The sequence below is a fragment of the Stegodyphus dumicola genome, chromosome 10 (genome assembly GCF_044657685.1).
Source record: "Stegodyphus dumicola isolate Sdum_Otavi_A_Nest chromosome 10, ASM4465768v1".
NCBI lineage: Eukaryota > Metazoa > Arthropoda > Arachnida > Araneae > Eresidae > Stegodyphus > Stegodyphus dumicola.
In genome coordinates this window covers 83,554,502-83,581,783 of record NC_140777.1, presented here as the reverse complement: position 1 = coordinate 83,581,783, position 27,282 = coordinate 83,554,502, and the positions used below count along the sequence as shown (strand labels likewise).

Here is a 27,282-nt window from a genome sequence, read left to right as displayed (position 1 = left end):
AGCAGTCACCATCAATATATAAATTTGGGTATTAATTTATGCTTATTTAAGTATGGCCTAAGCCACAGTATAAGAATCCCAACATATTTATTCCATTTGAACCCGAAGACCTGAATAAATACTGAGGCTTGGAGCATAAAAAGTTCTTCTATGTAAAATTCTCTCTCTCTCTCTCTTTCTTTTTTTTTTTTTTTTTTTTTTTTTTTTTTTTTAACCAAGTAGGATATTGTCCATCTATATTGAAATGCAAAAATAAGTTTACAATTCAGTTGGATTAAAAAAAAAAAAGATACAGCCAATCTGACTCTAAGATATAATGGTCTTTGGATGCCCATGGCTCCTTCAGTAAGAAATGCTATTGCTAAATCAAATAAATCTTTAAAATACTGATGATCTCTAATGATCTTTTATATAAATAATGCTATTACTGTTGGGAATTCTAAGATACTGATACTCTTCAAATGCAGATGGCTTATAAAATTTGAACATACTGATGAGCTTTGGAAATGGATGGTCCACTTTAATATAAAATTATGCTGTTTTCATGACTTTATGTCATTTCATTGCTGCCATCAATTAATATTAGTAGGATGTATATGTATATCTGAATGTTTCATATTGCTTTCTCATGAATTCCATTAGAACAAAAACTAAATCAGCTTTTTTAAGCTCTGTAGTTTTACAAAAGGCAAGGTTACAGATATTGGTGCATCTTGGTTTAATTCTAAATTTGAATCTCTGTCATTCAATTTCTCCATTTCTTAGTACAGCAAGAAAGAATAAATTTTTCCACAATTTGAATTCTCTTCTATTATATTAACATACCCAAAATCATCACTAAGAATGTATAAAATTTGAAAGCATTTCATTCCATTCCTTTCTGTCTGTGTGGTAAGTGGCTTGCAAAATTATTTGAGAAAACTTATAGTAACATTTATGCACAGTATTATCAGTCATGTTTTTTTCCATATATTTTATTTATTTTGCAACACAAATGTCTACATGGGGGGGGGGGGAAATGTGAGAGTAGAGTTTTGCACTTGCCAAAGGTATGAACTCCAATACAAATCCTTACATGCAATTCTACTATACAAACTTCATGCAATGTTATACATGGAATGGAATAAAGAACAGCCATGATAAATAGAATAACATAATGTGCATCCAATTTTTATATAAAAATATTTGTCTTCATTTTTAAGAATATTAAACTGCTCTTATACCTTCATGTTTGTTTCATATTAATTTGAATTTAAGTAAAGTATATCTGACTAGTATTATTATAATTCTCTGGCACATAAATATACTTACAAGAAACACATAAAAGTTTAAAAAATATGCTTTACTGAAAATTATTATACATATTTGGTAAGCACTTCTGCTCGTTCATGTTGGCCCTGCTGCTTGAGCACTTGAACATATATCATTCTCAAGTCTTTCCTTTTCGGATATTTGATTAAAATGTCCTCAAACATGCTAAGACTCCTTTCTAAATCCCCATGTTTGTATTCTAAATGTGCAAATTTTCCTAAAATATCAGAATCTAGAAAAAATAAATAAAAAACATAAATAAATAAGTTTTACAAAAATACCTTAAAAGAAAATATTTTACACAGTTCCAAGTAATATTTAGCTTAGTAATAAAAATTAAGTAATATAACTTTCATGGAAACAATGATACAAAAATAGTTAAAGTTATTATTTCTACAAAAGTGTTAAGTTGTTTAATATTTTATGCATGTGAAGATACAATAGATTTTTAAAAAAATAAATATATAAAGAAACATTTTGGTCACATTCACTTCTATTTGCATTTCTAAATAATTTATTTTTCAAACTGAAACAGAGAAATTAATTGTATGACTGGTTTTGTTTCTCTTCCATGTTTTTCACTACATAATAATAATTCAACATTTTTATACACTTAATTTTTTTTCTTGTCTACAATTCAATTTCAATTTCCTTTTCTTATGCATGGTTTTATTAAAACTGACTTCTTATTTACTAGAAATGTATATAGATTTCATATTTTTTAGAAATGCATTAGACATGCGTATAGAAGCTTTTAAAAGCAGTAAAGAAATACAAGATTTGAAAAACAATAAGTTCTTATTTCTGTCCTGGTTTCTTGTGGCAGCTCACTCTAGGCGATCGCAACGGTACGGCTGCTCAGAGGTTTCAGAGTTTAATAACCACTATATTAGAAGGTAAAAATAGAATCCACACTATTACAGCAGAGTTCATGTTTGAATGAATTAGGAAACAAAAATCCATTTACTTTATTTCTGTTCTTGAACTAAATATACCATTTTCAGTTTTGATTTCATGTTGCATATTGGATGATAATTATAAGAATTCCCAGCATATAGGTTAATATTTTCCCCTCTTATACAACCATAATTAGAGGAGGAATTTCTTTCTTAGATTTGTAAAAGGCAATTATTGACATGCAAATTTTATATTTTATTTTCTTCATTAAGCATTCAGCAGCAATTATCCAGAGGAATTGCATTTTCTTTTAAAGCTAGCTGTGCTACATTAAAGGCCATTGAAGCTCCTTCTAAAGTCCAGATAGAAAGTAAATTACACTGTTTTTAAAGACTCTGGATTAAAAATAGGAAACAGCAACTGGATACAGTTTTGCATCAATATTATTGCTTTCCTCCATGAGGAAGCAGAATGGAACTGTTTGAATGCAATCAATAATAAAAATTTATTTTTCATATCCATTTCTTTAAAAATTGCAGCCATTTTTGTCCTTGTGCTTGAGTATTTCATAGCGATTTCACCATCGGGAAAAAAATTTTTTTTTAAAGATAAAGTTACAGCATGATCCAATGCATTAAATGGCTGGTTGTGCCCCAGTAGAAAGTCAGAGCACAAGCATTCTGCCTTAATAACTTTTTTGTCCTTTTTTACACAAATTTTTTTCAATAACTGTAATAACAATAATAAAATACTGTCACACTAACTACCCTTGTACTTTTACGTATGCACATGTTTCAGAACATCAGCCCTTTCATCATACAAAATTTAAAAATCACAATGACCAACAGTACACACTGCAAATGTATTACATTTCCTTAAAGAAATAATAGAGTTAACTATGTAAGATTTGTAAGATTTTTGAAAAGTAATGAGTATTTCATCTTTTTCTGGACATGACTAAGACAAAAGATCATAATTTCATAAACTATTTCTCTAAAGCACATGATACTCGCACAGCACTCCCCAATGGTGAGACGAACAAAACAACCTCGATCTTACTTTGCACTTATTGGCTACTATATGCCAGATGACACGCAGTGGTCCTTGCTCGAAGTTCATTGGAGAACTTCCGGACACACATGTTCTCACTCACAAAGCAGTAGTGTACTGTAATGTCTCACTGATGAAGCAATTTTGGTTTTCTTTTGTACATAGAAAAGCCAAGTACTTAACTAGAGTATACAAAGATGCCCAAAATCACTTTTTTGGGGTGCAAATAACAAAGTATTTAGCCAAGCTACATAAAAATCTTGAGAAATTTTAAAAACATGAGAAAGTTAGGAGAAGGCTGTAAATCAGGTTAAAAATATCACAGTCAGAAACACGGATTCTCCTGTCTAAATCACGAGAGTTGGCAATACTGGGAATGGGATCAAAATGAAATATATTGTATTACTTCAAATTTAAGCCACAGTAGGATTTTAAAATTGGATAAAAACAGTTGCTTTTGTTATTTAGAAAGATTTTAAAATTGGAAAATGATCATGATACATGAATATTAATACTATCAATGACTGTAATACTGTGAGCAAGCGTAGAACATAATAATCAGATAATTGACAACTGAGACACTGGCAGAAATAAGATGTTAAAACACTTGCTTTGAAATTAAGTCACATACTAATTTCATTATTTAAAAATGTTAATAAAAAATGCAACTTCAATTTGAAGTAAATATGTTATTTTCTTTAACCAAAAATTAAAGTAAATTATCTAAAGCTGAAGGAGAAGATAAGGCTTTGTTAAAAACAGCAATAAGAATACAATTATGGATTTTGACAAACTATTAAATATTCTCTGAAATCACTTTTAATTATAGGATAGGATTAAGTTCCTACCCAAATTCAAAAATAAACCTGAGATTATGTTTATGATGCTCCACATTCATTAACTGACATGACTGATCTTAAAATCAAAAATAAGCATACCCATAAAAGCTTAAATAAATAATATGTATATATAAATAAGCAACTGACGACATGATTAGATTATACTGTAACAGACAAATTTCAGTTACTCCACCTTTTCAAAATATACACAGATTGAATTCTTACAATAATTCAATTATGACTTCACTAAAAGATAATTACAACACAAATAACAAGAAGAGAGTCACTTTAAGCCAATCCAATGCATTACATGGAAGTTAGAAAGTTGACAACAAGCAGATTAAGCTGGCGAAGATAACTTGCTCCCACAATCTGGAGGTACAGTAAGTCCATAAAGCACAATACCATTCCAAATATAAATACATGATACATCACATGGATGACTGATTTATAATACAGTACCATATTTCAGCCTTTCACCAGATTGCCTGACATATAAAAACACAGCGCATATAAAACTGTTTTCACGGTAAACAGTACTTCACCATAAGCTACCATGTTGCATTCTTCTGCACATCTGTAAATGGTGTTTCTGAAAAGCAAATATTAACAGGGACACAGCGATTTGATCAATACAAATATTTTGTATTTGTGTAGCCATTTAGCTAATAATGGCCTGTGTAAAATATGACATCATGTGATCTATCTCTGAAAGTCTCAAGTAGTGTTGCCATGACATTATGCTAACAGCAAGCATTGATGCGTCTTGTTTACAGAAACAGAAAGCTACTTTTACCTGGAGAAGGTTTAGGAAAGCATTTGTCACTAGTCCTTTACACAGTTATATGCTCTTCATTTAGTTTAATCACTACAGTCAAAAGTCGTTAATTCGGACACCCATAATCCGGAATGATCTATAATCCGGACCTCAAAGCTACAAACTTTCTGCGCATGCGTCGCGTTCACGCATGCGCACAGGCGTTTACGAGAGCGCATAAGACCCTTACAGCTGCGAATATGTTTGTGCGCATGCGCATTTAATGTGTAACGGAGTTATATGCTAAGCTAAAGTTATCTAATTCAGTTAATGTTGCAGATTGCGTTGTTCCTTAATCTTCGAATTGGATCCGGCTTATTATTTTTTGCAGACTGTTAGAGCAATTTTATAAAAGTAAGCTTGAACTTTCGATTATGTCAAATAGAATTTCTGATATATATTTACTACAAAGCGAAAGTATGTTTTGAAATCCGAAATCTGTTTATCAATTTCACGTGGCAGAGGGGGGGGGGCAGAAACGTCATTATTAGATTATGATAGATTAGAAAGATTATGTCAAATAGAATTTCCAATATATATTTACTAATATGTAATTTGTATCTACAAAGCGAAAGTATGTTTTGAAATCCGAAATCTGTTTATCAATTTCATGCTGCAGATTGGAAGTTGATCTGTCAGCACTATCCTTATCTTCAGAGCAGATGTTGTTATTTTATTTGGTTTATAATTCCGTACTAAGTGTAGTATTTCATCTGGATATACTCCATCTTTGATATGATTTAAATCAAGTTCCTCATCATTATAATTCGCTTCGCTTCCGATAGTGAAGAAAGTGACCCAGAGGTTATTGAAAACGAAAACATTTCGACTGACAAATTAGTCGGTATTCTCAACACAGCAATTATAGGACTTGAATAGCGGAACTTTGTAACTAAACAAGAAATTATGTCTGTTTAATAGAATTAAAGAGAAAGTATTATCACATGAAACGAAGCAACTTACATTGAAGGAAATGTTTAATAAAGTAAACAAATAAATATTAAGCTCTTTCTTTTTGTAAATTTTGATACCCTTTAGATCATAATTGTTCTTTATTTCATAAATTACGGTTTCATATTTTTAATTTTGTAATTTCTGCATGCCATCTTACCAGATTTAAACTGATGATCTATAATCCGGAAAAATTGATAATCCGGAATCGCCGAAGTCCTGACGAGTCCGGATTAACGACTTTTGACTGTATAAGTAAAATTACCTGCATGTTCTTGGTGGTCATTCTATCATCTGCAATATCCAACAAAACAAATTTAACATTTGTAACAAAAATGACCACCACCCACTAATTTCAAGACACAAACCAAAATGCATGATCTATTATTAGGCATGTGGTATTGATTCTGCCCTTTTGTAATACCCACAGAAGTACTTTTTTTGTTTATTTACCACTGTTATATTTGGGATTACAACACCTTCACAACTAATATTTTGCATATAGTATAGAAAGACATACATATCATGAACCCACTTACCTGGATATTCTTAAAGAGAAAAAAAGGGAAACTTGAAATATTATACATACGTTCTCTATTGGGAACACTCTGGAGGCTTCTAGACAAAAAGTTTCTTGCTTCTTTTTGCTTTCCAATCTTCATATAATAGGTCATAAATTTTATCCACACTTCTTTGTCATTTTTTAATTTCTTTAATATAACATTTGAAAGTTTCTTTAAATCCTAAAAAATAAAAGACAGCTTATGCAAATTTGTGCTTAGTTATAAAAAGAGAAATAAAAAAGTAACATAAAATTTGTTGCATAGTAAGAAACTAAGAGGTACATACATAAAAATATATATATTTTTTTTCTGATTATAGTTATCTCCTGATCATTTAACATATATTTTATGTTAGCCTACAAATTTTTTGATTCTCGCAGAGGAGAATGTTTTAGGTTGTGCCAGAAGCCATGAATATACTATCACTTTGCAAATATCTTTTTGTATGAAAAACTCAGATGTTTCCACTCCATTCAGCCTTTGGAGGTTATACTTATGGATTCACATTTCATCTGCAGTGATCCTCTCCAGAATATTGGACATGCAAATACTGCTATTTCTAGCAGTCAGATGCTATGACACCAACTAGTGCACATTTTATGATATTTCAGATCATCATGTATTACTGAGGTCTGCTTACTTTATTACTGTCTTCTTTACCCATCTAAAAAGCCAGGCCTTTTACATGCATTCATCAATTGCAGTAGTTGCACATCATTTGTATAATTCAGTACTATATATTTTTTATAATTTCCTAATCATTAAAATGATATCTAGCTCATTAAAGAAAATATGAAAGTAAAATATTTTAAATGACAAAGCAATGTATAATCGCACGATGGGATAAGTGGTCATGCTACTCAAAAGGTTAATCAGCATATTGATACAATAAAGATTCTTTTCTGTGGAGAAATCATTGATAGGCTAGAGAGAGAATTTTCAGGTGTATTTGTTCTACTAGTTTGTCATTCTCAAATGTAAAAACATCCTATAAGGAATTTAGAAGACTGCACACCCACAGTCCATAAAAATATTACTATAATTTTCCATTTGGACATAGAGGATTTAGGCTAATGAGTGCTCATGTTAATGGCCTTATAAATACTAAGCAACTGAGGCTAAAAGATTATTGATTGCACCAACAACTTGTCAGGTCAAAAACCCTTTTCTTTTACTTCCTTGTGTGAAATAAAGAATTTTTGTAATCATGAAAAATTTCTGTTTTCAGATTTCAATAGAAATATCCATTTTGACTATTTTGTGTGTGATGTTTAATCAGTTGTAAAATAGATTTTTTTTTTTTTTTTTTTTTTTTTTTGTTGCCTGCATGTACATAACTCGAATAACTGAAAAATGATTAGCTGTGGAATGCTGAAATTTTGTTTTGGGACTGCTATAACATATAGTTGCAGACCTCTCTTTTTTTATTGTAATCAGTAGTATCAAAAATATATATTCTGGTTGTAAAGAAAGTTTTCTGCCAAAAAACGTTTCTAATAAAGTTAGGGGGAAAAAACATGAAAGCAGTACTTTTAGTGTGGGAAGTAATCACCACCCAAATCTATGATTTTTTGCTAACGTTTTGATAGTTTTTCAAAACCTTCTTGGTGAAACCTGCTGGCCGCGAGTCCAAAAACAGATCAACCACATTTTCGAGGTCCTGTGAAGGATGAAAGATAGTACCAGCAAGATGTGGCTGCAGGTGTGAAAAAAGGTAGAATTCTGGAGAAGCGATGTTGGGGCTATATGGTGGTGTAGCAAAAGATCTCATTCGAGTATGTACTAAGTCCAGCTGGTGAATGCAGACACGTTACCTTGCGTTATCTTGATGGAACATTACCTTTTTGCGGCGGAACTCAGTTTGAGATTTTCTGTTGATAGCAGCGTCAACACGGACTAGCATTTTGCTGTACACCTTACTGTCAAAGGTTCTACCTTTTTTCAGATACTCTTTGTGGATAATACCATGGCAATCGCACCAGATACAAAGCATGATCTTTTTGTTAGTCAAATTGCACTTTCTAACAGTGTCAGAGGACTCACTAGGTGCAGACCAACCCATTTTTTCGGCCTGCGTTGTTTGTAGTAAATCCCCTTTTCATCGCAAGTGATGAATGACCTGGTCCAGAATTTTGTGCTTGCATTGGTATTAGTGCAGGCCCGAACACGCCTGTTGAAATAAATCTACTTTTCATCACAAGTGACAACTCAGTCCAGAATTTTGTCCTTGTTGATATTTGAGCAGATTAGTACATGTCTGAACACGTTTGTCAGTATCTGCTTTAGTCAGCTCATGTGGCACCCAGCAACTGAGCTTGTATGTCATGCTTATGTGATGCATAGCACGACTAACATGGCACTAACATCTACCTCTTTAGCAAGCTCTCAAGTGGTTGCATACTGATTTTCTTCTACACATTCTCACAGGAGGGCCTCATCAACACCAGTACGTTGGCAAGAGCACTCTTCTTCTTGAATGTCATAGTCTCTGTTTTTTTTTAACTTTCCGTACCAAACCTTCAGTGTCATATGATATAACATTCATACCTAAAGGTGTACACATGATTTGGTGACATTCTGTAGACTTTTTCCAACAAAACTTGAAGTAAATGATGGTTCTAATCTGCTAGCATATTTCCATTTCAGACACCTTGTACTTAACAACATTTATTATTATTTTTTTTTTTTTTTTTTTTTTTTTACAAATTTCACAACACAGTGTTCTAAAGCAAGTCTCTTTCTTTCAAATGCCAAAAATCATTTGACAAAATATGACTAAACATGCCAATGGAAACTGTTTGTGCAGACAATATTTGCGGTGCAGGAAACTTTTGTTAAATCCAATATTTCATAATTTTGTAATAATGGCATGAAATGACTTCTAGAGAAACAAACACAAATCTTTCTTCAAGAATATTCAAAATTGGGCAAAATATTTTAATTTCTTAGGGAAAAATGAACTCTGTCAAATTATTTTGAAATACATAGAACACCTTTCTAAATGAATACTATGTTTCAAATTTGAAATTAGAATAAATAAATTTAGGCTGAAATGATATTCTCTGAAATTGAAGCCAATTAAGGTAAGTTGAATATTAACTAATCTTAAAACATTATATATATATATATATATATATTTGCTACATATATTTATATAAAAATATATAAGAATAGCGGCTATATTGAATATATAAAAATATATTAAGTCAGAGCCGTAGCTACGGTTTTTAGTGCCCGGGGACAATGCAGATTTTGCGCCCCTTTCCTGTGCACAAAGAATGGAAAACATTTAATTCTAAATTTTGTAACATCAATTTGGTGCCCTCTGAATGCTGTGCCTGGGAACAGATGTCTCCCTTGCCTCCCACCTAGCTATGCCACTGTTTAAAGTAAAATTATTTGAAATTTACATACCTCTGTCTTTTCGAAACTGATGTAAGCATCCAGCATATGATTATATATCACTCCTTGATCATTATACACCAAAGCTTCTTTTAAAACATTGTCTACAGATTCATCAGTGCCATAATGTAGTTCAAGATTCAGCAAAGCTTTCCAAATATTTAGTTTTTCTTTGTCCTCTCTACATATCATGGATACAAGAGAGCAAAAAATAAAAGTTTAAACAAAAATTAATACAAAGTTATTCTAAATTACATGACCAAAGAAAAGAAAATGAAGTTATTACACCTGTTATAAAATATTCCCAATATGTAAGCTCATAATAGTTAAGTATTCATACCAAATTACAAAAGCATTTTTATTAAAAAAAAATCAGCTTCTATAATTAAGAAACAGAAAGTCTTGCAATTTTGAGCATTTATCATTTGTAACTTTCAATATAAAATATCTACAGCTATTATAAAACATTTCTAATGCATAGAGCAATTAAGTACTTTAGAACACTTCTGATTAAAAAACAGATAATATGTTTAAAAGAATGTTTGCAGTATTGTACATCTTGTTATTTTCTAGTGATTTATTATCAAGAACATTTTATTAAATTCTCTCCAACAAGCCCATACTAAGGACTGAGTGGTAAAATCATTGAATACTGGTAGTTTGATAAAGAATAAAATCTTGGCAAATGGAGTAGCTACATGGAAGTTGTTGTGGCTTTGCTCACATATAGCATGAATATGACCACTTTCTCTAAAAAATTCTCCCATGATGGCATTCCTTCAAAGGTACCAAATTGTGCAATTTTTGCAAATACGCTACTTTGGACAAACATCTGCTATACTAAAATTTATGCCTATGCGATTTTGCAAATTTTCAGTACTTTGTAATTTCCTTATACTACTTTTTGTTACTTGACAAAGGTCTCATTATATCATAAAATTCATATATGTTAATATAATTTATATACTGTATTTGTTCACATACTTCTCTTCCTTATATATTTTATTCCCTAGTTTTTCCAGCATTTAATGTAGAAACTCTGATTTACGGTAACAATGTACAATATATGCACAAATAGGAAAGTATTTCACATAAGTAAAAAGAATATTGTTGAAATGGATAGGTCTTTTGAAATACCGAGTGGCCATAATTAAACTGACAGTGCTCACAGTGTTCTGTAGCGCAATCTATTTGCGAGAATGACGCCACATTTTGTAGGAAGATTAAACAAGACGGGGGACGAAGGATTCCGCGAAAAAAAAAAAATAGTTCCAAAAGTCACCGCTACGGGAATATTTGGTGCTGTGTAATAGAAAATAGTGTGTTAACAAATGCAAATTAATACGGAATAAAATTTATCGTAGGTCGATTCTTCTATGAGAACATTACCCCGACAGGACCGGAAACTTGTTCTGTTACCGGAGAGAAATATCGCCACATGTTGAACAGCTTTGTCATTCCGGCACTTCAGCAAAGACAATGCCTGGGGGAAATAATTTTCATGCAAGATGGAACCCCTCCACACATTGCTGTATGGGTGCAATATATGGTACAACAGAAATTCACAACAGAAAAAGTCATTAGCCGCTACTTTGCAACTGCATGGCCACCTCGGTCGCCTGATCTTACCCCATGCGACTTCTGGCTATGGGGTTACCTTAAGTGCAAGGTCTATCAAGGAGTTGTCTGGGACCTGGCTACGTTGAAGGATAACATATCACGGACTGAACAGGAGATTCCTGCAGACATATTACTTTCTGCTGTTGTGCATACTGTGCACAGAATGCAATATGTGGTCCACAACAACGGCACCCACATTGTAACTCATTTGAATGCAAAATAAAAGGTAATTTCCGTATTGATTTGCATTTGTTAACACTCTATTTTCTATTACACAGCGCCAAGTATTCCCTTAGCGGTGACTTTTGGAACTAATTTTTTTTTCGCGGAATCCTTCATCTCCCGTCTTGTTTAATCTTCCTACAAAATGTGGCCTCATTCTCGAAAATAGATCGTGCTACAGAACACTGTGAGCACTGTCAGTTTAATTCTAGCCACCCCTTATATAATACAGTCAAAAGTCGTTAATCTAGACTCGTCGGGACTTCGGCGATTCCGGATTATCGATTTTTCCGGATTATAGATCATCAGTTTAAATCGCGTAGGATGGCATGCAGAAATTCTAAAATTAAAAATATGAAACCGTAATTTATGAAATAAGGAACAATTATGATCTAAAGGGTATCAAAATTTACAAAAAAAAGCTTAATATTTATTTGTTTACTTTATTAAACATTTCTTTCAATGTAAGTTGTTTCGTTTTATGTGATAATACTTTCTCTTTAATTCTATAAACAGACATAATTTTTTGTTCACTTACAAAGTTCCGCTGTTCAAGTCCCGTTAATTGCTGTGCCGAGAATACCGACTAACTTGCCAATCGAAATTTTTTCGTTTTCACTAACCTCTCTGTCACATTCTTCATGTCTTTATCCATTTTTTGCAGCAATTCCTCTTTTTGTTTGAAGGACATCGAAACATACTTTCGTTTTGTACGATCCTTTGGGAGCTCCAAAATCAAAAATTCTATTTGACATAATCGAAAGTTCAAGTTTACTTTTTTAGTATTGCTCTTACAGTCTGCAAAAAATAATAAGCCGGATCCAATTCGAAAATTAAGGAACAATGCAATCATCAACATTAACTGAAATAGATAATTATAGAATTTTAGCTTACACCGTCCGTTATACATAAAACGCGCACGTGAAAACGTATTCTGCGCTTGTGCACATGCAAATGCGCAGACGTAAGAGGTCTTACGCGCACGCGTAAACGCCTATGCGCATGTGTCAACGCGGAGCATGCGCAGAAAGTTTTTAGCTTTGAGGTCCGGATTATAGATCATTCCGAATTACGGGTGTCCGAATTAACGACTTTTGACTGTATTAGTGTACAGTCAAACACCGAAAATCCGCCGACCTGAAATCCATGTTGCCTCACAAAATATAAACATTCAGTTTATAGGTTCCGGAAAACACAACATTGAGTACGAAATATCGAAGAAAAAATACTTACTGAATGATGACCTAATAATTACTGAATAATAATGAGTCATAACGGAAATACCAAATTATTGACATCATGATAAAAGTTTTCTCCCCTCTAATCTGCATCAAGGTAAAAAAGCAGACGATTCACTCAACTCTTCTTTCCAGTTCACGATTCACGTTGTATTTTCTGAGCTTTGTTATTTCACGAGATTATTTAGTGCTGCCTTTTTCTTTTAATCCGGATATTTTGTGGATATTAAAAATATTTTAAATTTCAGCCCTTTTTAATACAATAACAGATAAGAAACACACTCATGATTATACTACTTGCAGTGTTGAAAATCATAAACACATTGCGTTGACGGTAATGCAAAAAGTGCAAATTCTGCAAAAGATGGAGGCAGGTGCTACTCCTTGGTTTAGAGCAGAATCATATGGAATCGCAATACGATTGTGTATGATACACGGAAAAATAAAGAAAAGTTGTTGAAATTTTACGGCAACAGTGATTCTAACATCGGAATCCGAAACTGGAAATCTTTACATGAGGCGAAATTGGCAAACCTCAATGCTCTGTATATATAATACAATGAATAATATAATCAATTTATATGTGTAATAATAATTTAATGCATATAATAAGTTATTGAAATAATGTATATAATAATTTAATTAAATGTATCTAATACGCCTTACTTATTTTGCACTTTTAGTCTGAATATTATGATTTATCTTTTCTGTCCCGAAATCCGCACAACCTCTGGTCCCAAGCTTTGCAGATTTCTGGACTTCTACTGTATTGCTGTTGAACTGAACTTTATGATTTAAGTGGGAAGAACATGATATTTAATAAATAAAGGTAACAAACGTGGGAAAAAAAATGCCCCATTGCTTTTGTTGCAAATCGTACAGAAACTTCAAATTAAACCTACTACATTCAGCCATTGTACCATCTAAACAATGAAGCAAGCAATATACTTCCTAAGCAACACACACCACTAAAAGCCCTTGCAATACATCCCACAATTCAAAATTTCCCGGAATAATGCAAACGATTATGTCATAATAAGTTTTTCGTAACATTCAATTACTCAGGTTACCATAAATGATACAACTTGGCGATAAACGAAACAACTTTACAGTAAATGAAACAACAACTTCACCATAATACAAAGAGTATCTTAAAGTCTACTCTAACTGAAAAAGCAAAATATGACTATATAAAAACATCCATTCCAATACTATGACAGATTAGAAGGCTTACTAATGAAGGAAAAGAACAACTTATCGACATATCAACAAATTCAACTTTAAATTTAAGCAACAGCAACCCCTAAATTTTTAGTTGTATATTCATGCAGAATACCTAGAAGTTTCTCATACAGTCATAAACATTTTAACCCTCTCAGCATTATGGACGTAAAGTTCCATATAGAAGGGTGGCTATCTTATTCATTACACATGTAAATTTCTGCCAGCTTTTAATGTATCTGATTTCGGCTTCGATGTATATTGGAAGAAAAAGAATTAAAGTATAAAGTGAGAGTCCTCTTTTAATCATAACCGAGAAAATGCCATTTATTCATGACATTTTGTAGAACTTTGAAATTTCAGGGCAAAACCTATAACACTCTGTTTCTGACATTTTGAACAGTGCATTTAAATGAAAAATATTTCTTAATGCATGTGACAACCAAAACAAAATACAGAAACAAATTAAATATAGAAAATGCAATTTGACTGCAGATAGCAATACTAGAGTTTCGATTTCGACAGTCTATGTAAAAAAAAAAAAAAAAAATACCAGCATGTGTCTATCACTAGAAAATAATGAAAGGGTAGGTGACATCTGGAGCACAATTTAACTCTTTGAAATCCAAGCCTTCGCTAACCTATATCCTTAAAATACCGAATCACCCGAAATACTTTTCCAATTTCACAGCAATTTCCTACCTCCCCGTCCATTAAAGCAAAAATAGGTGTGAAGATTTCGAATGACATCTTTTCTACTTTCTAACAAAGATTCCATTAGCCATTCTTTATAAACCCATTCTGAAGGTCAGATGAACAAGCCTCTCTGACTTTGTTATGATCACTACTGAGATTTTGTTTACTTCTATTATTTTTATACAAAGGAATAAATTTATTAAAAATAAATATAATCCTTAAAAGCATACTGTACCAAAAAAGAATCAACAATGAAATGTCATGCACAATCTAAAGATAAGAAACCACAAATAAACCTCTTGGGACAAGCTGTCTGCAGTAAACCGATACAATACATTTGGCAAAACTTCACCCGCTACTGCATATCTTAGGGCTAGGGAAGAAAACAAGATTGCAATCTCGGCCATTTTGGGGCATTTCTGGTCATCTGTATGAAAGGCCGTGTGGGGCAGTTTGGTCGTTAAAGAGTGAATACTAATTATGAGTAAACTACATTAATTTTGTGCCATAATTTTTTAATAAAAAATACAATACTTTTCTTACGTTTTTCATAAAGTAACAGTACCATACTGATCAACTTTAAATTTTATTTTAAGATACATTTTTCTAAGGGTGAGATGGGGTTCCTTGAAAGAAACTTGACAGATCTAAGGGTTTCCAGAGTCGATAAAATTTGAAGGCCATTGCTGTAGCCTGAAAAAAACGCTAAGAAAGGATTGGTCATGTTTGTAATCCTAAAGTGGCAGATCGACTAAACAGGAAAAGGGCAATCTTTCTGCTGCTCTTGAATAATCTCTGGAAGAAGCAATTTTTCAATCTGTTGTGTGTTTTTTGCTTGTACATATTTAAATGCCAAAAGATCCAGAGAAAAATTACATTTAAACTGTGAATTTCAAAAAAAGCATTGCTCAATTTACTTACACAAGGAATTATAATTAATAAAAAAAAAAAAAAAAACTAAAAAAAAAAGGAAATTTCTCAAGGAAGTTAAAAAAAAAAAAAAAAACACAAAATCGAGAGATGTTGAAATTACTTTTTCAGAATAATTTCAAGTCATAAAGCTAAAAAAAAGTTTCTACACCTGCTTTCACTAATTCGCTAAAGGTTAGGAGAGAATTTTATATCACATGGCTCACAAGTTCAAGAAAGAGAAATTTACCATTGTTCATTAGAAATTGCATAGTAAGAGGGAAGAAACACATTATCATGTAGCTGATTAACTGGATAAAAGACATTACTTTGGCTGCTAAATGAATACAAGCCACATGAAATTTATACCACAGCATCACCAGAACACATATTAAAGTTTAAAAAGGAAATAGCAGTTGGCTTAAGAAACTGAAGAAATAAGTTTCTGTGTTATCAGTGTGCAATATGAAACTGAGAATGAAGAAAACAGCACTGGTTATTGACAAAAGTAGAAAATCTCAATGCTTGAAAGGAGTCAAGAATTTACTTCTAACTTACCACACAATCAAGAACTCATTGACGAGAAATAGTATTTTAATGATTTTCTACTGAAATGAAACAGTGAACTGAAAAAATAGCTTTACTAATTAGAAAACTGTGTAACACACCTCCAATCTCTTTCTGAAAAATATTTGTCTCTTTCCGCAAATACAACTTTTAACATTCAGGCTTGAGACCAGGATATATATATAAAAAAAAACAAAAAAACTTTCAATATATCATTACAAAAGAGATGTCCAGAAAATAATAATCAGAACTGAATTTTATAAAGATACAAGCACTTTAAAGGGCATAAGTATGTAAGTTGATATCTCTCCTAGAAGCCATACACATTAGGCAGATTGCCCTTCCAAACTTCACCATAATCCAATCCATTTTAATGAGATATCATGTATTCAAATTAAATACATTTTGAGGTATTTTCTGATTATGTGTACCCTTGCGAAAAAGTTGCAAATTTTATTCATGAGACAAAGTAGTATATCATCAAAATAGTTACGTGGCAAATCACAATGACACCAAAAAGCATTTATGTTGCAACTCAAGTATATCTGTAGCATATGTCTGTTTCAACCACTGTGTAATACAGATGTTTTAAAGATGCAATTCTCCAATTTTCAACAAAAACAGATTGCTGTGCAGATGGGGAAAACAGTAGCACCTTCCCGACGAAAAGGATTTTTTGAAAAAGTTATGTGTTTTATTACCAATTACCTTTCATGCATTAGCTTGACAAAAAATTGGTTGCCAAGTTTGCAAATGCTCTCTGAAGTTACCAATGAGTTCACAACTTTTTAATGTGGAGTACGATACAATAAAAGCCGGGCATTCAGTTAACTAAAAAGCTCAAGTGATCAGAATATTTTAGATTTTTTTTAAATAAAAATTTAGGTTAATGAGAGACTTGTACAGGCAGCTCTTTTTCAAAGATGTTGTTTACTCCTTCCAGCCTCTAGTTCCATACTTTCCACTCCTATATCTATGATAGTATTCCAAGACTTATTTATTCTTGGAAGCTCTTCTTAGACATCCTTCATATCGAATCATTTTCGACAAACAAAAACTGCCAACAGACACTGTGATTACATGACAATAACTGATAATCCAACATCATAAATAATTATAAGATCTTTGACATGGTTTTATGCAAATTAAATTGATTCTGAATAAGCAAATTCAGTTTTATGTGAAGGATACACATTAACAGCTATTTATGTGTCATTCCCTTGTATTTTTTTTTTTTTTTTAATTATTTAAAATTTGAGGCCTGCTTCCTACAGAACAGCATGTGGTGGAGTAGTTTCAAAGTTACAAGATATTGGCACCAAGAAAATTTGCATTAATGACCATGATATGGGAATTTATTTGAAAATGGAAAAATTTTTGGTACTCTTCTGTTATTGGGACCAGATTCAGAAATATGTGGATGTATGTATGAATGTACATGTGTGTGTATACACATACATCCATATGTACATACATATATAAATGCATACATGAACACATGTATCTATGAATACATGCATGCATACATACATACCTTTCTGAATTTGGTCCTGATAACAGAACACAAATTTTTTAGGTGTTAAATGAAAATCTGAATAAAAAAACCAAATTGAAATTTTGTTTTTTCCTTCTAAAATCTGCACAATTTGCTTGCTATAATTACGATGAAAAGAGTTTAATCTTGATGTCCTTAATAAAAGGATTTTTGTGATTGATCTTTACATTATGTAAACTTGGCGATTTTTTGGCAAAAATTTGGCAACCAACTCTCCTACAGCAACCCTCTATTTTTTTTTCCCCGCCGCCATTTTGTCTTCACGAAGTAAAGACATGTTTCTTTTCTTTTTATCTACTGAACACTTCTTCCAACAATCTACTAGCCGAATTACACTTATGCTAGAAATTTTATCAAACAAAATTGCTTAATCATGACAAATATTCACTGCAAAATTGGGAAAACGTGCACAATACTATAATCCTTACATGTTTTTCAAAATAACACATACACATAAACCATGTACACGCCGACTTATTTTTACTTAAAAAAACATCCCAGAATTGCACAAAAATGGCATTGCGCACACTCTTCACTATATCCATGTACACTGCTTTTTTCTCATAAATTACAAAAATTTCACGAAAATACATGACAATTTTCTCAATATTTAAACCCGGTAAAAAGAACATATATGAAATTACCTGATCGCGAAAAAGTATTTACCCTTTACAAATATGAACATTTCCACATATAAAATAAATAAAATATCCAAAAACTTTTACCTCTAAATCATCTATTACATTATACACGTCACCAACGAATTCATACCGCAACCATTACAAATACTTAGTATCAAATATTTAAATTATTTCCATGCACGCTTATTTCAACTTAAACGTATACCAAATTCCTACAAACATAAAATTCACAAAATAACTATCATTTAATTAAAATATCACTAAACCATGTACACGTCGACTTATTTTTACTTAAAAAAACATCCCAGAATTGCACAAAAATGGCATTGCGCACACTCTTCACTATATCCATGTACACTGCTTTTTTCTCATAAATTAGAAAAATTTCACAAAAATACATGACAATTTTCTCAATATTTAAACCCGGTAAAAAGAACATATATGAAATTACCTGATCGCGAAAAAGTATTTACCCTTTACAAATATGAACATTTCCACATATAAAATAAATAAAATATCCCAAAACTTTTACCTCTAAATCATCTATTACATTATACATGTCACCAACGAATTCATACCGCAAGTATTACAAATACTTAGTATCAAATATTTAAATTATTTCCATGCAAGTTTATTTCAACTTAAACGTATACCAAATTCCTACAAACATAAAATTCACAAAATAACTATCATTTCATTAAAATATAATTAAATTCAAAAACACTACTTAAAATATAAATGAGCACATACATTAAATTAATAAAAATTACCTTACAATCCTAATAAATCATTGTTAATAACAATTTTCCCAATAATACCAAATTCCTTTCCACCTTACATTTAGAACAATGCATAAAAATAATATCCTCAAATAATTAAAAATACTAACTTACCTAATCTTCTTCAGAATCTTGATTACGTGGCGGATACACTTTTCTAATTCATTCAATAAAATTATTGAAAGATTTTTTCTGCGAATTTTTCCTCCATACTTCCTCTGCTAAATAAAAAGCAAACTTCTCTTTATCACAATGCCTAAATACCCATTTCGAATTCACATTACTTAGGGCCATGAGATCCAAAAATTACACAACACTGTTTCACACAACACAGAATAAAGCTAAATACAAAATTTCCACATTTTTTCCCGATTTCCCCCCTTTTCCGATTAAAGAACCGTAATTCGTCCATTAATATCACATGACATATCCCATGATCTCTCATTTCCCTCACGCAAAATAATGCGTAATCGGAACTGAGTACTGCTCACATTATTACCAAAGTCCCAGGTAGTAACCTTTATCGCCTCCAAAATGTTGCCAAACTACCAGTTACCATATTGTAAAGATCAACCGATTTTGTTTATAATTAATTTTTTTTTTAACTCATGCATTTCTGCACGTGAAAAATTTAACTAGGGAATTTTTATGTTTTGATACATCTAACATACCCGTTCCTAGAGAAGACATGTATCTTCTTAAAATATTATAAAGAAAGAATAATACAATATGCAAACATGTGAAATTTTTATAAACGTAATTATTAAAATTTCATAAATGAAATTATTCAAGCAGAATGAAACTGCTTACAACTAATATTTACAGGATTATGAAAATGAAATTGTGAAATGAATGACATAATGAAATTATGAGAATGAATATTATTAAATTAGTACTCATATTTTCTTTCTAATAAATATTCATAAAAATACAATGAATCCACAATACTTGAAACGAACTATATTCAAAATAACATTTTTGTGAAAACCTAGAATTTTCGTTTGTTGAATAAACTAAAAAGAAAGTTATACAGTACCTGAAATTTATTGTTTGTAAAGCTCTCTTTGTTACTGCTCTTGCCTTGTTGACCTCAGCATGTTTAAGGCAGTACACCATATACAACAGCCATGCTTTTGAACTATTAGGGTATGTGGTTACTAAAGTTTCAGCTTCATCTTGGCTCTGAATATTTTCATACACAGAATTTCCTGGATCAAATTCTTTAATCTGATAAGAGTTTAAGAAATAAAAATGAATACAATAAAGTATTATATCACTGGTGACATAAGATTAAAAGAATTTAAGATACTAAGTAAAAAACATGTAAATACACATTAATATATATGTTATGTTATTTAATACTTTTCTGTATGAGGATTTACTTAATTTACTTAGCAGTTAATTTTATTTTGAAGTAATCTTTCCAATTGCTCTTGCTTTTAACTCACACTTTCTTGCCAGAATGTAAATGAGTTAGCATGCATGTATAAAAATGAAGTAGAAAGAAGTTAGCATTTAAGGGATGGTTTGGGAAGATGAATTTAGAGCATGTTCTACCTACCTACCTGAAAGCCATGTTGATATCTTCAGTTTACTAACAATTAAGATTTCCATGGATTCAATTAAGATTCTGACTTTTACGAGTTAAGACCAGAATGCATGTGAAGACGTTAGGCTATACTTAACTGCATTTAATTTCAAGTTACTCATTACCTTTTTGAGTTAAGCCAAAAATGTTGGCCTTGTAAGCATGAGTCAGTGACATCTATGAATTTTAATTTGAGTTAATAAAGGATTCTTTACACCATTTTCTGGACTTTGTCGTATTTAAGAAATAGAGATAATTTCCTACACAGTGTTCTAACGTCTAGTTAGTTTACGCTAACCAAGTATATGAAACATTATATCTGTTATTGGGTCAAAATCTAATTAGATAATAGCAACTCTATTGATACATAAAGCTTTATGAAAAGAATGATTATTTTAGCTATAATACCAAGTCCCAAGTAAATAAATGCCCACATATACATATGACTTATCTGAACAACAAAGCAGTTATCATTAATTCAAGCAGCATTAAATGCAATCTTTTACCGTATGAATATTATTCATGTAATTTATTCTTTTGGTACACGGAAAGAAATTTTTGTTAAATTTCTCCTCATGAAACCACTTAAAAGCTTCAGAGTGCGTTTGGCTAAACCTGTAATCGTGGCCAACTGCAACATGAAAGTTTAAGTTAAGTCAACATGAAAGGTTACCATGCTCTTTGGTATTCAATTATTAATATAATTAAGGTCTACCGGAAAGTTCTGTCTGTTTTTTCAATAAAACACAAAACACAAATTTTTCTTACCATCAAAAAACTTTACTAAATAATATAATTGCCATTACTATTTATGACTTCTTGCCAGCGTGAGGGCAATTTGTATATTCCATTTTTGAAAAATGTTTCATCTTTTGATGGAAAAATTGAATAAGTGCTAGTTTGATATCTTCTTCATTTTTGAATTTTTCGCCCTTCAAAAAATTTTGTAATGACAAAAACAAGTGATAGTTGAAGGGTGCTAAGTACGGAGAATATGGTTGATGTGACAGAATTTCCCAGCCTAGTTCTGCAATTTCTTGACGAGTCTCGAAGCAGCATGTGGCCTGGCATTATCATGATGCAGTACCTGTTGTTCTTCCTGTTGAACATCCCCGGTCTCTTTTTTTGAACTGCTGTCTTTAATTAACTAATGTCTTTAAATTATCCAGTTGCTGACAATACTTTTCCGAATTGAGCTTTTCATTGCTCATAGTGTATTGGACCTTGAATGTCACACCATATACACACCATTTTCTTATTCAGAGTCTTTGGTTTAGAGGTGGAAGAGCTGTTTTCTGGGTTTATAAATATGCCCTTTTCCTTATGATGTTTTTGTAGGTAATCCACTTTTTATCCCCAGTTATCATCTGGTTCAAAAAGGGCTCGATTTTGTTCCGAGCAAGAAGAGATGTGCATATGACGACTCGATCATCCAAATTCTTCTGACTTAATTCGTGTCGCACCCATCTTGAATATTTCCACACCAATCTTATCTTCTGAATATTGGTCCAAAATTTTTTGCTGAGCTGAATTAAACTTTCTGCGATCTCTGATGTTGACAGAAAAAGATCTTGCTCTAACATGCTTTTAACAGTATCGTCGTCGATTAAAGATGGTCTCCCAGAATGTGGCTTATGAGAAAGGTCGAAATCACCTGTTTCAAATTTTTCGAACCATCTTCTGCATGTTCTATCAGAAACTGTACCTTCACCAAACACTTTCAATACATTTCTACATGCTTCTGTAGCATTTCTTCCTTGTTGAAATTTGTATAAAATACATTGACGTAAATTATCTTTATCAGTATAGCCATGGCTGCACTATCACTTCACACTTAAGACTAACGTGAATCAGCTTTGCTTTAATTAATTTGCTACATCAGTATGTATACGTTAAGCAATAAAAATAGAGAGCCATACATGCGGCAAATAAACATGTGCTTACGCGTCCAAAATTGTTGTCATAGAAATGGACAGAACTTTCCAGTAGACCTTATATTTTATTAAAAAATTGCTTAGAGTCATTGCATGAATCATTTCTCTAGCAGTTATGTGTTGATAGCCATGGGGGGATGAAAGCAAAAAATAATAAATAAGGATTCGCCAGATTGACATCAGGAATATAAATTTAGATATTCATAATGGATTTATTTTTCAATGAAGAATGTTTTGGTTTGAAATGCATGCCAAGATTTATACTCCATGGCCAAGCAAAGGGCCACTATAGAGTTTAATTATTAATCATACAGATTTATGCTAGTAAATGATTTTTTTCTTCAATTAAAAAAATAAAGTTTTAATGAGTCCGGTTAGTGTAATTCATTAAAAAATTTAATATTTTTAAGTAATCATCTTATGATTTAAATGCATTTTTATTTAAACTAATTAGATTAAAAGAAGAAAAATATTTTTCAGAAATGCATTTATTGATTTTAAATCAGTTTGTTAATCAGTAACAGAAAGACTAAATTTGAAAGCTAAAAATTTTTTGCTGAATGGCAAAGTGCTAGCATGTGGAAGATAAAGGTCCTTTATTTTAGGCAATGACAACACAGTGCTTGCAGAGTTGATTAAGCTAAAAGACAAATATCCAGCAATCTGCCGAATAGCAACTTTCTGGTGCATTGAAGATAAAATTGTTTTATTTCGAGCAATGTTGCTCTTAAATCATTCAATATGTTAACCAAAAATTCATTAAATTAGTGCAATTCTAAAATAAATAAGAAACAAATTCAAAATGTTTGTTTAAAGATGTACATGTTCAAGCAGACTACGTATTTAAAATGTGGCTGTGGATCTTGGTACCAGGAATTTTCTACAGCATGAAAAACATATATTCATACAGATTCTTTATTATTTAATAACAGAAAAAATATCTAACATTTGATGTTCATGCTACCAAATTAATGTGTTTCATATCAAATCTGTGCAATTCTTTGATTTATTTTTTAGCAAAACACAGATTGTAGTATATGTGGGAAGAACAAAATTAGGCGAATCTTTACAGTATGGTAACTTGGCGATTTTTTGGCGACCAACCCTGCTACAGCAACCTGCTAGTTTTGTTTTGGATGCCATTTTGTTTTCACAAAGTAAAGGCATTTTTTTTTTTTTTAACTCAAAAAAGTTTTCCAACAATCTGCTAGCCGAATTACACTTATACTAGAACTTTTATGGAACAAAAATGCTTAATCATGATGAAGTGCAAAATCGTAAACTGCTTGCCGCGTTTTTAAGAATTGCATATACACGGTATCCATGTACACGTCGACCTATTTCCACTTAAAAAAAATCATCCCAGAATTGCACAAAAATGGCATTGTGCACACTCTTGACTTTATCTATGTACACATCGATCTATTTTCACTTAAAAAGTCAAAGAAAATTGACAAAAATCCAATTCTTCTTACTCTTGTAAAAAGCGCCAAACAAATAAGTGGGCGATTCTGCACTTTAGCAGCAAAATTGTTTCTAAGTGCTTATTAGCTAAAATCACGATCGGAATTTTCCAGAAAATGTCACATTATATGTTTCATGATCTCTCATTTCTCTGAGACAAAATAATCTGTGATTCGAACTGTGTACTTCTCAGATTATTGCTAAAGTCCTAGCTAGTAACCTTTATCGCCTTCCCAAAATGTCGCCAAACTACTCGTTACCATATTCTAAAGATTAGCCCAAAATTATTGTTCATCCTATGTATACAGTGATCTCAATTTTACCCAACAAAAAAACACAGAGTTATATTAATTTGGGGTAGAATAGACTTTAAGGTACCCCTTGTATTACGGCGAAGTTGTTGTTTCATTTATGGTAGCCCGAGTAGTTTAATGTTATGGAAACCCTATTGTGATGCAATCGGGTGCATGATTCTGGGAAATTTTGAATCATGGGATGTTTTGTAAGCATTTTTGTGGTGTGTTGGTCTGATTCTTTAGACATTAGAATGGCCGAATGTAGCAAGATTAATTTGAAGTTTGTGTACAATTTGGAGCAAATGGGGAAAAGAGCTTTAATTGACTGGTGCGTAAATGAAGGTTTACTTAGTAGCCATTATAAGTGTCCTGTACATAGGAAGGATATGCGTCTAGTCGAACGTAAAAACCGTTAAGATGGATTTGAATGGGTTTGTAGGAAGAAAGTTTCAGATGGTCACTATGTGAAGCGTTCGATCAGAAAGAGTACCTGGTTTGAAAAAAGTCATTTGAGTATGATTGATATTTTGATTTTTACATGGCTCTGGGTGTACGAAGCGAACTCGAAAATCATGGTAAGTAAATATTTGCTTTTCGTAGTGCTTAAATGTATAACATGTTTCTCCTTTTTTATGTTATTTTATTGTTTGGTTTAAAATGTATTTTATTGAGATTATGTATTTTTTGTTTGCCTATATTGTAGAATTTGGTGCTCCTTTGACTTTTTAAGTGAAAATATATCGATGTGTATATGGACAAAGTAAAAGGAGTGCGCAATGCAAGTTTGTGCAATTCTGGGATTTTTTTAGGTGAAAATAGGTCAACGTGTACATGGACAAAGTCAAAGGAGTGCGCAATGCCATTTTTGTGCAATTCGGGGATTTTTTTAAGTGAAAATAAGTCAATGTGTACATGGATACCGAGTTTGTGCAATTGTTTGTCTTGTTATTTTGGCTTTATGTAGCGGCGCAAGATAACGAGTCGAAGAATTGCACAAAATCAGTTCCCATGTACCGCCAAAAATCACCAAGTTTTGCCAAGGGGTACCCTAAACTACAGTTTTACCTTAATTTGACACTACACACATCTGTAGTAGTGTGCATATTAAACATTATTGATATTATCATTGCACAACTGTTCCTAATATAATATAAATAGGCTACTACATTTGGTTAATGGCAGTCCATTAACAGAAATGCAACCTATTTTTGGCTACATAACTGCTTTAACTTCTTTTCTTAATAACTGACACTACATACTCAGTATGTAATCAGCTCTTTTGATGACTTTTCTTTTTTTTTTTTTTTTTAACATTTGAAGGTATATTTTTATTAATTGCTTAATACTTTAGCGACCTGAGTGCTTACCACTGCAACCAGTATTTACTCCCTGTTTTTATTCCTCTTTTTTTCTCATTTTCAACATCTCCTTCATCTATTTCATCAGATAACGTTGACAATCTAGGCCAATTATCACTCATTACTAGCCTGATATTTCTTTAACTATCACTTAAAAAATAAATGTAATAATTTATGAAAACCGTGTTTTAAAAATCACTACTACTGTAAAAACTTATACATAATTTTGATCGTAAAATGTGAAAATGAGATAACGAGAAGTATCAAAATGGCAGCACTATCACTAAAAGTTCATAACACTTACAACACATATCTATAAACATGCAAAAACACTTTCCACCAAATATCTTTTATTTTGATTGAAACTATGGGAAGTATTATACTGGTCAGTTGCCTGAAGAGGTGAAAATCACACAATGCTGTCAGATGGTGACTAAATTTTATGAAGGTTTAAGGACCTAGGGTTAATATGATTTAAAATTTAGATATTTGCATTGGCTTTAATTCTTTTAAAAAATATACTTAAAATACTCATCTAGAAAACGCGCATGCTTCTTTTAAGCTCGGAAACGATTTTATCTTAAAAGGGAAAATTATATTATTTGGTTATAAGTATGCAATTCTAACAAACAGCTGTAAATCTTTTTCTATGCCTAACTGCAACTACGTGGAATTAAACAATAAGTCGTATAATCCTTCAAGACCTAGACAGTCTTTTTTTTTTTTTTTTTAATAGTTAAAAGGCAAAATAAGATACTGATTTAATTTCATACCTGTTTAAGATATAAAACGAAATAATAATGCTCCCTTACCTTCATTATTTATGTTCTAGACAATTACAAAATACAACGAAGCATAACATTTAATTAACTACAGTGCAAGAGAGAGGAAAAAGAAGGTACTATTCAAAAATTCAACAAACAACTGCAATACATGTAGACAGATCAATTACCAACGTGCTCAAGGAAAACAAAAACAAATTACACCACTCTTCGCTTTGCATCCGCTACATCTTTTTGCTGATTGAGTATCTACTGCGAAAAAAATTTCGAAGTAAGAGACTGAAAGAAACAGAAATAAAAGGTTCAAATTGTTTACTAAAGTATATTATATTAATTTTAATTTAGAAATAAGAAAACGAAGTTTAATGTTGCTCCCTTCTAGCTCGAGCTTCATGAGTTGAAAAAAATAGGAAGAAAATATTATTTCTGAGTACAATTATACGAGAATATGTATCAATTTACCTTTTTATGAACTCAGAGTGTGTGTTCAGGAACGTGCACGAACTCAATTAATACACAATAATTTAATACGTTCATTATAATGTAGATTTTTGTGGCAACAGTGATGTTGTTTTATATAGG

General features: G+C 31.6%; 1 protein-coding gene across 1 annotated transcript; it reads right to left on the bottom strand.

Moving 5' to 3' along the window:
• Nucleotides 1–1,323: 1,323 nt before the first annotated feature.
• On the bottom strand, nucleotides 1,324–26,915 carry LOC118200830 (protein RRP5 homolog). The gene is made up of 5 exons (XM_085825175.1): nucleotides 26,731–26,915; nucleotides 20,315–20,505; nucleotides 9,843–10,011; nucleotides 6,455–6,608; nucleotides 1,324–1,543 (listed from the first exon to the last, which is right to left on the bottom strand). Exons 1-5 carry the CDS (start codon nucleotides 26,734–26,736, stop codon nucleotides 1,356–1,358), a joined length of 708 nt encoding a protein of 235 aa, XP_085681301.1. The 5' UTR covers nucleotides 26,737–26,915; the 3' UTR covers nucleotides 1,324–1,355.
• Nucleotides 26,916–27,282: the final 367 nt, after the last annotated feature.

What these genes read in the sequence shown, in the direction of transcription:
- LOC118200830 (XM_085825175.1), bottom strand. An exon ending in TCAGTTTCGAAAAGACAGAG is followed by an intron (nt 6,609 to 9,842) that starts GTATGTAAATTT and finishes TTTATTTTTTAG; the next exon opens with GATTTAAAGAAACTTTCAAA. An exon ending in GAGTGTTCCCAATAGAGAAC is followed by an intron (nt 1,544 to 6,454) that starts GTATGTATAATA and finishes TATTTTTTCTAG; the next exon opens with ATTCTGATATTTTAGGAAAA.